Source organism: Desmodus rotundus, chromosome 7 (assembly GCF_022682495.2).
Source record: "Desmodus rotundus isolate HL8 chromosome 7, HLdesRot8A.1, whole genome shotgun sequence".
Taxonomy (NCBI): domain Eukaryota; kingdom Metazoa; phylum Chordata; class Mammalia; order Chiroptera; family Phyllostomidae; genus Desmodus; species Desmodus rotundus.
Window position 1 is genome coordinate 43,615,457 of NC_071393.1, and position 13,473 is coordinate 43,628,929.

General features: G+C 34.8%; 1 protein-coding gene across 2 annotated transcripts in view; it reads left to right on the plus strand.

The window, feature by feature from the left end:
* MIS18BP1 (MIS18 binding protein 1) overlaps positions 1-13,473 on the plus strand; it is a 48,808-nt gene that overhangs the window by 21,810 nt on the left and 13,525 nt on the right. The window contains exons 9-13 of one of the 2 annotated variants that reach the window (XM_045183097.2): positions 1,717-1,868; positions 2,297-2,396; positions 3,867-4,725; positions 10,574-10,749; positions 11,514-11,680. In XM_045183097.2, the coding sequence (XP_045039032.2) occupies positions 1,717-1,868; positions 2,297-2,396; positions 3,867-4,725; positions 10,574-10,749; positions 11,514-11,680 (1,454 nt within the window). The remainder of the gene's footprint in view (positions 1-1,716; positions 1,869-2,296; positions 2,397-3,866; positions 4,726-10,573; positions 10,750-11,513; positions 11,681-13,473) is intronic. The other variant, XM_045183098.2, reaches the window with a different exon arrangement.

The following is a 13,473-nucleotide window of genomic DNA, read 5'->3' on the forward strand; positions in this document are numbered from 1 at the left end:
AACTTACTGCTTTTTCTAGATTATAATAGATGAGTAAAAGTTACTAGCATCTGTTGTATAAATTTCTGCTGATTCTACTGTGACCTTGTAATAAAGAGCTCAGGATTGCTTCTACAAAAACATGATACCACACTGGATATGTCAGTCCTCCACCCCACCGTACCCCACTTCCCTGTCTCTGTAGTGCCCCACCCCCTTTGAAACTTTGCTTATCCTTTCTACTTCAAAGGAATGGGTTAAATATGCAGATGACTACTTGCTCAGAACTAGCTAAAATTTACTCTGTATTGTTGCTCCAGTTCCTTCTCATCCCTTCTTCATTTTATCTAAAGTCATCCTATTGCCTGTGAATTAGACATGTTGCTTGTTGTCATTGCTAGACTCTTCGGTATTCTGGAGTTCTGGGGCTACAGCAACGGCTGTGTACTTTTTAGTCTCAGATCTTAACATCTCTCTACCCCATCCGTCCTTTCTCTTGAAGCAGTGTTTTTAAGGGACTTTGCTAAATTGTGAATGTTACTGGTAAAGTGTTTGAGGATATAAATGTAAAATACTGAAGTGTAGTAAACTATTTTATATGCCAATTGTGTCCATAGGAAAATCACTCAACAAATATTTTTAAAGCATGTTACATGAGCCTTGATCCATGTTAGCTGTGAGCTACTTAGAGATGAATAAGAGGAGATGCCTCCCCCTTTGGGAAGCTCAAGCTCAAGGGGTTGATATTACTGTCTTCTGTTTTGGATATATTGTTTTTCTGGTGTGATTTGTTAGATCTTTGTTTTATGAAAGTATTTAGACATTATGTGTCCTCATGTTACATATAAGTTACTTTGAGTGGTGGTGGTTAGTGCTGTTACTGTATTTATTATCATCATTATATTTTTCATGAGAAAAGCACTGAAATAAAACAAAACCACTTCTAAAATTAAAACAACTAAAGTTATGCAAAGGCACCAACCAATGGTAACTTAAGATATGTGATTGTGTATATTTTAGTGATTCACCTAAAATGTGGTTTTGCATATTTAGTGCTATAATCTATATGTCATAGCATTGCTATTATTTTATCGATGTTATACTTAACCAGAGTATACTATAAATGATCTATTAAAAGATAAGCCTCCTTCACTGTACTGTATAATCTCAAGAGTAGACCATCCATTATGTATCTTCAAGTACAGCTTCTAGAATACTAAAAATGTTTTCATAGTTTTATGAGTCCTTTTTAATTTATCTGGATTTCAGCTCAGTAACTGTTAAGCTTATATACGTATAATTTGGTTTTTATTAAAATTTTAGTTAGCATGGATTTAGTTATAACAGAAGAATTCAACATACATGAAGAAATAGCAGGGAGATAGCGTTACTAGTTTACTGTGTAGTTGATATGGAGTTAGGATGAACAGGAATTTATTTGCAAAACAGTTTAACATTTCTGTTTTGCCTGTAGATGTGACTAAGGAGATCCAAAGTAGATAATAATGAATAATATGGCTGTCTATTTTTTTAAGAGAATAAAAGTAATTTGAACAAAACATCACCCTATGCAGAGGGATTCTGTTGCAAGAAAATTGCTTTATATCATAATCACATTTAACAAATATTTATGACATTGGATTATACAGACTTTTTTCAAAGTGAATTCTTTAATGTGGAAAGACAGCTTATCTTTTATGTAATCATTTATTGAAATCTCCATCTTTATACTCATAGAACTGAAGAATAATAAGCATAGTAAGTCGCCAGTAACTACAGAATTAAACATTTGCCAGAGTTATCACCAACATGAGCTACCACTGATGTTCCCAAGTGACCAAATAGACAATACTGTTCAAAATGGAGGAGAATATAACTTATCTAATCAGGTAAGTTTTTACTGTACACTGTACAGGGGTGGTGTGATACTGAAAAGGTTTGGGACCAAATCAGAAATTATGAGTTCTGTTTGTTAAGTATCACTTTCAATAGTTTTAACACTGTAAGTAAATGTCTTGATATTTGCTTTCCCAGTGTCTCATTAGAAAAATGTAGGCAACAATAACAAAAGTTTTATTTCTTAGAGTAAGGCTTAAGTATATATGTATATACATATCTAAGCACTTCTCAAATGGCATCATTAAATTAGTAAAGGAATGTGTGAGAATGTCGGCACCCACATGGTGCTTCCAAAGCTTGAGCTCTGAATGCCTCCACGGAGGAAATCTGTATGCTTGATTCAGTACTGTGACAGTGCTTGAGATCGTGTCTACAGGCAGTACCTGTTACAGTAAAAAGTTACCTTTTGATTTTGAAGGAATTGATTGGAAAAAAAGAATGTAAAAAGTTGTCTCCAAAGAAACTCAAAAATAATGAAAGAAGAACAAATGAAAAGATAATTAAGAGTCAGAAGCAAGGTAATACATCTTTATTGGTTTTATAATAAATAGAAAGCTATTTGAAAATTTTTAGTATAATAAAAATCTCATAAATTTCCAAGTCTAAAATAGTAGACCAACTATTTCAATGCTCTGTCAGTGGTTAATAATGTTTGATGTTATTTTTTTCACAGAAGATGATGTACATAGAAATAATTCATTACTTTAAATAGTAGATTTCATTATAGGTTTGCCTCCTTTGATCTGGGTATCTTTAAATAATTTTGTATAATATACAAAATATGTATTATTTTAAATATGTGTCTAATATGTGTAAAGACTGAATCCTCTTTCGAAATTGGTAATAACCCATAAGTTAGTTTTGTGTAAGTGTGACTTTTCGGAGTGTGAAATCCTGCATACCAGAATGTATAGAACCTTTTCTCTATGCATTAGCAAGTTTGTGATTTCATGTTGAGTTAAATCTGTCAGCTTAATAGCATTTTTTGGTTTATAATGAAATTAATGAAAATGTTTTGGTCAAAATTAGAAAGTTTGCAGTTGAGCATTTGAATCGTATTTTTGTGAATAATTAATTAGAATAAAACATTCTACTCATAATGTGAAAATAATAAGATTCCATTAAGAAGTCTTATAGAAACTTCTTGATTTTAATTAGTACCACACTTCATGAATTGTAATTTAGAAGGTTCTTTTCTTCTTGTCACTTATCTTTAACATGACACATATTTTTTAAATATTTTTTTAATTTATTTTTAGAGAGGGGAAGGGAGGGAGAGAATGAGAGAGAGAAACATCAATGTGTGGTTGCCTCTAACATGCCCCCTACTGGGGACCTGGCCTGCAACATAGGCATGTGCCCTGGTACCTTTTAGTTCGCAGGCTGGCACTCAGTCCATTGAGCCACACCAGCCAGAGCCAACTAAGTTTTTTTTTTTTCAGTCCAGTTGAAAGATAAGTGTAATTATATTCAGGGCACATGGCTTTATTTGGAACTATTCTGAAAATTTGAGAGAGCTTTCATTCAGAGGTAATGAGGACAGTTTGTGTACTAGGTAAGTTAGAGAATAGAATTGAAGCACGTACTGATTTGGTTTGAAAATGAGTGAAGGAAACTTTCCAAGTAGAGTGAAGGTTGAGAATTTTAAAAATTTGAGAAACAGTGGTCTCACGGACATAGAATATTGTTCAGATGTGAGTACAGTAAGAGATTAGAACTACATTGAAGGGCAGGTGGAGGAGTTCATATGCACACTAAGTAGACCGTGAGAAGTCATGGACAAGATGGTATAAAAAACATTATGTTTACGGTCAAAGGGGCAGTGATCTAAACAAATCCGTGCTTCAGGGAGATTAATATGACAATAGTGTGGACAATAGTGTTTATTGGAAACAACAATATGTTTTATTTGTGAAAATAGTTTTTCTGTATTTTGTTTGTAGCTAATTTGAGATTTTAATCTTTGGTTTTGTATTATGAAATTAAAGAGCAAACTGAGGAATCAAATGTATCCATTGATATTATCATCTCAAGAGAATCACCTTTCTCAGACAAAGAAAGAAAATATATGACTGCTAACCAGAAGAAAGCTTATGTTATAGTAACACCACTGAAATCTAAAAATGTGATAGAGCAAAAATGCATGAAGTATAATGTGTCCTCTGCTACCATTAAAGCAGTGACAGATTTTATAGTGCCAAAGCTTCAAAGAGAAAGTGAATCAGGCTTAAATGAAACTACACGTCCTATCAGTAAGCCCAGAAAGACTTCCAAAACAGCATTTGACTCTGGTGCGGGTCCTGAAAGTGGAAATGATGAAGATAGCATTGAGCGTGATATACTCACTGTCGACCAGAAAATAAAAATACCTAGTTCTAAAAAGAAACAAAAGGTCGCTTTTGACGATAAGAAAAATACAACATTGTTATCAAAATTGAAGAAGATTGAAAAGCAGGTAACTATGTCATTCAACAAGCATCAGTCCTCAGATTTGTCTGCTGACAAGAGTGAAACAGAAAAGAAAATTAGAACAAAAGCTGGAGGTGTTAAGGAAATCAAAGCAAGAAATACCAAAGAAACAGCAGTTCACCAGAGGAAAAGCAGAAGGGACACCACAGGGAAAATCCCAGTGATTTCTGAAACTGAAGGAAGTGAAAATGAATTTCCTATCAAAAAAAAGCAAGCTAGATGTTCTACTAAAAACAATCTTCAGAAATCTGGTATTAGGAGTGAGTTGCCAATTACTGACACAATGAGATCTGAGATGAAGAGTTATTCCTTAGAATGCTTACCTGATTTAATTCAGAATGAGGGATGGAATGAAAAGGAAATACAGAAGCTTCATTGGTAAGTAGTTAGATTTGCTTCTGAAATATCTAGAGTGACCACAAAATAGTTGAAGACATAAGGAACTCCAATGAGGAGGTGATTTAATGATTAGAAATCATTAAGTGGAATATGTAATCCAAAAACACATGGAGAGAAATTATAATTTATACAGAGAATGGAGGAAAAATATAGATAACTGTCAACTAGATGGTACTTTGTGGCCATCTACATAGCCTACATATAAGGAAAGTAAGTGAACTTCTTTTTGTTCCTATTTAATATTTCAAAGACTCCCTCCTCCCCCCACCCACCTATCCACCAAAGAAAGGAAACTATGTGAGGGGATGGATGTGTTAATTAACTTGATTATGGTGATTTCACAATGTGTGTGTGTGTGTATCTCAAATGATCATGTGTAGACTTTAAATATATAATTTCACTTGTTGATTATACTTCAATAAAGCTGGGAAAATATTTCAACACAGCTGCACATTTTAAGAAATATTTTATAATTAAATTTACCATTATAAGACCTTCAAACGTAGAGATTTTTTAGTAGTTCTCTGCCCTGCCCTATCCCACCAGCCCCCCACCCCCCGTTTATAGAGAAGAAAATAGTCTCAAAGGTTTCCAAGGTTTCATAGTTAGTGCTGCTGCTAAGAACTGGATTTGCCTATATAGACCTGACAAGGAATATCAACAGTCCAATAGTATTAGAACCCAGATCATAGTTGAGCAGTGAAGAGTGTATAGGAGAATAAAGACAATTTAGGTGGACAACACAAGAAATTTGGCAGTGATAGGGAACAGAAAAATGCCTAGGTAGTAAAAGTGTGACGATAAGGAAAGACATATGTTTGGTTGCTTGCTTAATTTGTAAGATGGCTCATGCTATAGTATGACGGCTTGCTGAGGAAAATGGGCTAGTAGAAAGAAAGGAAGATATGATTGATAAAAGAGACAAGGATAGCCCTGACCAGTGTGGCTCAGTTGGTCATCCCACAAAGCAAAAGGTCGCCGGTTCAATTACTGGTCTGGGCACATGCCAGGATTGTGGGTTTGGTCCACAGTCAGTCAGCGTGTTTGCGAGAAGCAGCTGATCAGTGTTTCTCTCTCACATTGATGTTTCTCTCCCTATTTCTCCCTCCCTGTCCCTCTCTCTAAAAATGAATAAATAAAATCTTTACAAAAAAGAGCATTTGAATAAATGAACAGAATAGCTGACAAAGTGTGTTATATGGCCATAATTGAATTAAACTACAAATCAGTTAAAGATAACAGGAAATTTTCCAAGTAGTTGAAAAATAGCACACTGTAAAAATCTCTGGGTCAAAGAGGAAGTTTTAAGGGAAAATATTCTAAAATGAACAAAAATGAAAATATATCAAAATTTGCAGTGTAAGTCCAGAATTCATAACTTTATGTGGTGGTTTTACTGAGTTCACTTCTCTTCCTGATTCCCATGGTACTTTCTCCATAAATTAATTTGGAACATTTTTGATGAATGGACTACTGAGTAATGAAACAGAAGAACTATTGATACTTGTAACAACTTGAATGAGTTTCAAAGGCATAAGGCTGAGTGGAAAAAGCCAGCCCAAAAGGCTGTATTTTATATGCTCCCATTTATATGAAATCCTGGAAGAGACAACTAAAAAGAAAACAGATCAGGGAATGGCAGTTATTATAGTGGTGGGTGAAAACAAATAGGTAGGTAGCACTAGGGATTTTTTTCAAAACTCAGACCTGCAGCAATTCCTTTGTAATTTACCATACTATAAATATAAACTATGATATTTTTCATTCCTTAACTATGTCTTGTTTCCTCATCTTCATTTCTTTGCCCATGTAGTTGCCTCATTCACCTATTATATTTTTAATCCATCAAATTATTTCACGTTACCTCCTTGTAATCTTTCCTTGTCAACATCTGTTTCTACCACCCACTCAGATATAATGCCTTTTTCTCGAAAATGCAACACATTGCCACCCCTGACCTACTAAATCGTCAGAGGTAGAGCCTATTAATTTATTTATTTCCTGGTTTGCTTTTTGTTTCTTTGCATTTTTGCTACAAGCTCCTCAGGTGATTCTTAGTTGCAGTCCACTGCTTTGTATGCCATGTCATGTGTAATCACTGGAAGAAGTTTATGAGAATATATTTCAGGGAAATCTGACTTAGCTCAGACAGAGCTAATTATAGTAATAATTATAATAGTATTCAAATTAATAATTACCAATAGTGTTCAAATTATACTAATAATAGTTCAAATTATTATATTTGAACTAAGATCTAAAGGATAAACAAGAATTATTTAAGCCCAAGATTCATGAGTACATTTTGATAAGAATATTATGTAAAAGACAAAGGAAGAGCATATTTAGAAATACTAAAAACAGGCCAAAATAACAAGTATAGAAAGTGAGGGTAGAACAGTATAGGAAGAGACTGGACAACCAGGCAAGGAACAATGTAGGTTATAAGTGTTTTGGTTTTTATGTTAAGAATAATGAGTTTTAAGTAGGAATGGAGTGATATGATTAGATTAAATTTGCCTTTTAAAATTATTTGGGAGGAGACATGTTAATTACAGACTAGTTTCTGTAATTAAATGCATTGAGTGTTTTCATTATGACAAGAGAGACCTTTTAGGCTGTTCTAGACTTGAAAATCAGCTATATACACATATAGGTAAGCTTAAGCCCCCAAATCTCTTCATTGTTCCACTTCAGATCACATGTGGAGTGATTAGTTATGCAAAAGAGTAGATCATTCATTAATATCATTCAATATCCATAAGTACTTTTTCTCCTTTTCTGCATGGAGTGAATGGTGTTATATAGTTAGCTGGTACCTGTTCACAAGAGCTGGTTTCTTAAATTTTCAGGAATTCTATAAATTTATTGTTTAACAGTCATTAAAAATAAGAAATTTTATTAAAAATAATTATACTCTAAACTTACCACTTCCTAATTATTTTAGTACATTTTATTATTATGCACATCCTTAAGGTTCTTGACATCTATTGTGCCTGTGTGGTGGAAATTCTACATAATGGTGTGCCATGGAACATTTCTTTTTTTTAAGTATATTTTATTGATTATGCTATTACAGTTGTCCCATTTTTTTCTCCCTTTTATTCCCCTCTACCCTGCACACCCTCTCCCACCAGTATTCCCTCACTTAGTTATATCCATGGGTCATTCATGTAAGTTCTTTGGCTTCTCCATTTCCTATACTATTCTTAATCTCCCCCTATTTTGTACCTACCATTTATGTTTCTTATTCTCTGTACCTTCTCCCCATTCTTCCCCCTTCCCCTCCCTGCTGATAACCTTCCATGTGATGTCCATTGCTGTGATTCTGCTCCTGTTCTAATTGTTTGCTTAGTTTTTGTTTTTGTTTTTTGTTGATAGTTATGTGTTGTCATTTTACTGGTCATTTTTTATCTTCTTTTTTCTTAGATGAGTCCCTTTAACACTTCATATAATAAGGGCTTGGTGATGATGAACTCCTTTAACTTGATCTTATCTGGGAAGCAGTTTATCTGCCCTTCCATTCTACATGATAGTTTTGCTGGATAGAGTAATCTTGGATGTAGGTCCTTGCCTTTCATGACTTGGAATACTTCTTTCCAGCCCCTTTTGCCTGCAAGGTTTCTTTTGAGAAAGCAGCTGATAGTCTTATGGGAAATCCTTTGTAGGTAACTGTCTCCTTTTCTCTTGCTGCTTTTAAGATTCTCTCCTCTTTAATCTTGGGTAATGGAATTATGATGGGCCTTGGCGTGTGCTTCCTTGGGTTCAACTTGTATGCCATTCTCTGTGCTTCCTGCACTAACTGGAAGTCTATTTCACTTGCCAGATTAGGGAAGTTCTCCTTCATTATGTTTTCAAATAAGTTTTCAATTTCTTGCTCTTGCTATTCTCCTTCTGGTTCCCCTATGATTCAGATGTTGGAATGTTTAAACTTGTCCCAGAGGTTCTTAAGCCTCTCCTCATTTTTTAGAATTCTTGTTTCTTCATTCTTTTCTGGTTGAATGTTTCTTTCTTCCTTCTGCTCCAAACCATTGATTTGAGTCCCAGTTTCCTTCCCTTCACTGTTGGTTCCCTGTATATTTTCTTTATTTCACTTTGCATAGCCTTCACTTTTTCCTCTTTTTTTTTTTGCTACCATACTTAACCATTTCTATGAGCATCCTGATAACCAGTGTTTTGAACTCTGCATCTGATAGGCTGGCTATCTCTTCATTGCTTAGTTGTATTTTTTCTGGAGCTTTGATCTGTTCTTTCATTTGGACCATATTTTTTTTGTCTCAGCACACCTGTTATGTTGTAAAGGGTGGAGCCTTACAATGCCGGGGTGGAGCATCCCACATCACTGTGTTGTGGCTGTATGTGGGGGAGGGGTCAGAGAGAGAAAAATGCCACTTGCTCATCTCTCAGCTGGCTTTCAGTGACTTCCCCTGGTACCTACAAGCAAATTGAGCCCTTCTGGTGCCGATTCCCAGGTGGATGGGTTTGTGGACATTCTAGGACCCCGTGGTCCCCTCCAATGAACTCTCCTGTGAGCTGGGAGTTTCTCCCGCCGCTTCAACCCCCACAGGTTTTGACAACCAGAGGTTTGAGGGTTTTCTTTTCCTGCATTAGAACCCTGGGTTGTACAATCTATCTCGCTCCCCAGTTGTTCCTCCCAGTTTATCCACACACAAATGTGGGACCACCAGCCTCTGCCTCTCCCACCTAGTCCTCCAGCTGCCACCTTGCCACACATCCTTTCTACCCCGGCTGCCTGGACCAACCCATTCTGCATCTGTGCCCCTCCTACCAGTCTGGATCGATGTGATTTCTTTAATTCCACAGTTTTCAGACTTCCATTCATCTCGATTTCTGATGTTCCTGAGTGATGGTTTTTTTGTATTTTAGTTGTAATTTTGATGTGGTTGTGTGAATAGGAGAGCCATGTCTGCCTATGCTGCTATCTGGACCAGAAGTCCACCATGGCACGTCTCTTATTCCTCATTCAGTGACATCACGTTGGTAGCTTGAAATCAGCCACCTTACTGGTATCTACAATATGGAAATTTCCCAACACTGCAAAGAAGGACTTTTTAACCTCAGAGAGCTGTTTGTTAAAAATTTATCAGTATAACACTGTAAATTAATTGGTGAGTTAAACAGATCTTTACAGGCTGAAGTGTCAGACTAACCACAATGTATAAAATCTGTTTTGGGGGAGTGGTGGTATAGTACAATAATATGTGTACCAAATTCTAATCATTTACAAATAACCTTTCAGAGTGTAACTCATTTGTTAAAATGAAGAAATACCTGATCTTGACTTAGCTTTCTTCTATTTCAATTTTCATTTCCCTCAAGTATTATGTCTAAAATACTCTGTTCTGTAAAATATAATACTATAATGAAAGCAAGTGTAATACTTTTCATTGAGTTTATAACCTGGAATATATATAATCTAAGAGCTCATCTTTCAATACATTTTAGCACCAGTAATATTTGAGCAACAATGTAGAAAACTTAGTCATGCTAGAGCACCCCAAAAAATCAAATCATTGATTAGTTGGACTTAGGAAAAAATGTCTTAAGACTGGGGATGATTTTTCAGGTTAGATTACAACAAATTACAATGCATCTACTGGATATGTGAAATTACATCTTCATATTTTAAGCACTAGTGTAATTTACTGAGTATAGGGAGTAGTACCTTCTTTCCAAATAGTTACCTATAGAATGATTTTGGTAAGATTCCTTTAACTCAGTAAATCTCATTGATTTAGGGTATACATTCAGGAGGTTATTTTTATTTATTTGAATTTCTTATTCTTTAACTGGTTTTGGTCTTCCATAGTGCTTATACATCTCTTCCTAAGCACAAACCTGGTTTCTGGTCAGATGTAGCTATGGCTGTAGGTTCTTGGTCTGCTGAAGAATGCCAGAAGAAATACATGGAAGATTCCCAAGGAAATGGATCCCAGACACATGTGACTAAGAAAAAGCCAGTCAATACCCAAAGCAAAAAAAATGGTAATCTTTGTAGTAAATTATTTTTCCTAATTCTCAGTATCAATTTCTAATCACTAACCAGGTGTGTTTTATATTTACCCATGTGTCTTATTATAGATGTTTTTTACAGCTTTAAAGCTAGAAAGAACTCCAAAGGTCAGCTGTTTACTTTTGAAATCTTATCTAGTTAATTCCATCAGTTAGCTTTAGCAACCTTGTGCTTTGAGTTTGTTCTAGGAAATCTGCAGTGGGATCCGGAGAGTATAGTATCTGGATTATTGTTCTCAGGGTCTAATTTAGGGGCACTTGGGTAGGGTCCCCGAGTAATTCATAAGAAAACTCAGAATAAATTTAGTTTTCATGGGAGGAGTACATACTTCTGCCCAAGGTTTATGTCAGAGAAGTCCTATACTAAGCTTTAGGGAGTACTCAGTATCCCTGTCCTAATTCAATGAGGTGTATATTTTAGCAAAATCAATAAATTAGTCATCTGTAAGAGGAATGTGGGAGGTAACCTTTCTCATGAGATAAAGACCTTTTCAACCGTACTCTGCTTAATCTTATATGTATTATCTTCATGGGTATCTTACAGGCCAATCATATTGCACCAAGCCCAGTGTAGAAAGGATCATTTGTTAATATAGGAAACTAATAAATGTTAATAAGAGAGGATGAGCTTACTTAATCTGAACACACAATTTAGATTTTACCAAGTTTGTTAACTTTAGAACCGTTACTCGAAATGACCAAATTCTTACCAAATGTTTTGCTGACTCTTACTTAAGGCAAAAGAAAGAGAGATGATACGGATCAGGAGCAAACTATTAAGATAACGGCCAAAGTGGGAACTCTTAAAAGGAAGCAGCAGATGAGGGATTTTCTGGAACAGTTGCCAAAAGATGACCATGATGATTTTTTCAGTACAACACCTCTGAAGAATCAAAGAGTACTGGTAAGAGTTTTGAATGCAGAAATCATTGTTTTCTTTATATTAATTCATATCTTTTATTATAGTACATGGTTAGTATTCATCCCTAACATTTAGGCCAAGGATTAATAGTCTCCACAGACATGAGTAAGTGTAGTATAGGAAGCAATCTGCCAGTACTTGCCGTTCTCATCAGTGTCCAGAGTCTACCCTTCAGTGGGGTTCACAGATAATGTTTTATAGAATCAAATAGAAAACCCGAAATAGGCCAAACGCATAAAGAAAAAACTGACAAGAAAAGATGGTACCTATTGTGTAGTATATTCAGGGAAAGGATTAAGTGATAGTACAGTTGACCAATTTGAATGTCTAAAACAATTTTTGTACCATGAAAAATCATATAACCAAAAACTTCATGATTAGGGTAAAATATTTGCAAAAAGTAAAACAAAGTCAATAGTATTTATAATATGAAGAACTCATTCAAATGTTACTGGAATATAAAAAAAAGTCAAGATCACAGAAAAAGTAAAAAAAAAAAAAAAATCTTCACAGGCTAATTAGTTAGTAATTTTACCTTGCTTATAATGTAAACCATTTTAGGCTCAATAATAATAAAATCTATGTAAGCCAAAAAAAAGAAAAACTCTGAACTAACTGGTCATTCTACTTGTGATCAAAGGAAAACAAAGTAAATTATATGTAAGTATACCTTCTAAATTACAGAACCATTTTTAAAAAGTAAGTTAAAATATCCACTAACAAAAAGCTACAAGGATGTTGATACAGTCATAGGTCAGTGGATGCTTTGTTGAAGCATACCTTTGAAAGCACTATGGCAATGTATGACAGCCATAAACATTAATTCTACTATGGGAATTTATCCTAAGAAACTGAAAAGAAGCCAAAAGTCTTCACAGAGATACTCACTGCAGGTTTATCTTTACAGCAAAAAAAGAAAAAACTGGAATCAATGTATATATGCACTAAGCATGTTCTTCATAAACATGGTGAAATACATACAAATATTACGTGCAGATTTGAGACTGTTTCTTGAATCTAAATATAAATGTCAAGAATATTAAGGTCAAAGTAATACAAAGATAGATGGATCTAGACAGCTGGACTATATTAAATGTAAACACTGAAAGCATTTTTTTAGTGAGCTAGACTTAGGGATACTTGTTTAATTTACCCCTTTTTAAAATATTGTTAAATATTAAATTTTAAAAGGCTACACAATGCTTTAATAATTTAGTAACATTATCTGGGCCCCCTTTGTCTACACAGGCATTTTAAGGGAGCCATTGAGGCTCTTACTGTGTTCTCTGCGCAACAACCTTTGGGAGTTGTACCCATTATATTAGTCCACTGTCATTTCAGTTTTTATATGTGTTTTGGACTAAATGCAATAGTCTCAACATTTTAAAAGCAAAGGTAATAAATAGAAAGAGAAAGCAGCAATTAGTTCATTTTCTCTGGCATACTTAAGTCTACTTTCTCTAAGGTTTTAATATAAAGGTAAGTGAAGTATTAATTAAGGATTGGATTACTTATTGCACATTTATACACACAAAAGTTTAATACTGCTTGAGTTCATATTAAGTACCAAGCATAACAGTAACTAATTTACAGTTTTGTTTTGTATGGTCTACACAAGACGTCAGCAAACTATGGCCCATGGGCCAAATCCAGCATACCACCTGTTTTTGTAAGCAAAACTTTATTGGAACACAGGTGAGCCCAGTGTTTACATGTTGGCCGTGGCTGCTTTCAAGCTACAACAGCAGAGTTGTGTTGCTGAGACAGTGTATGGA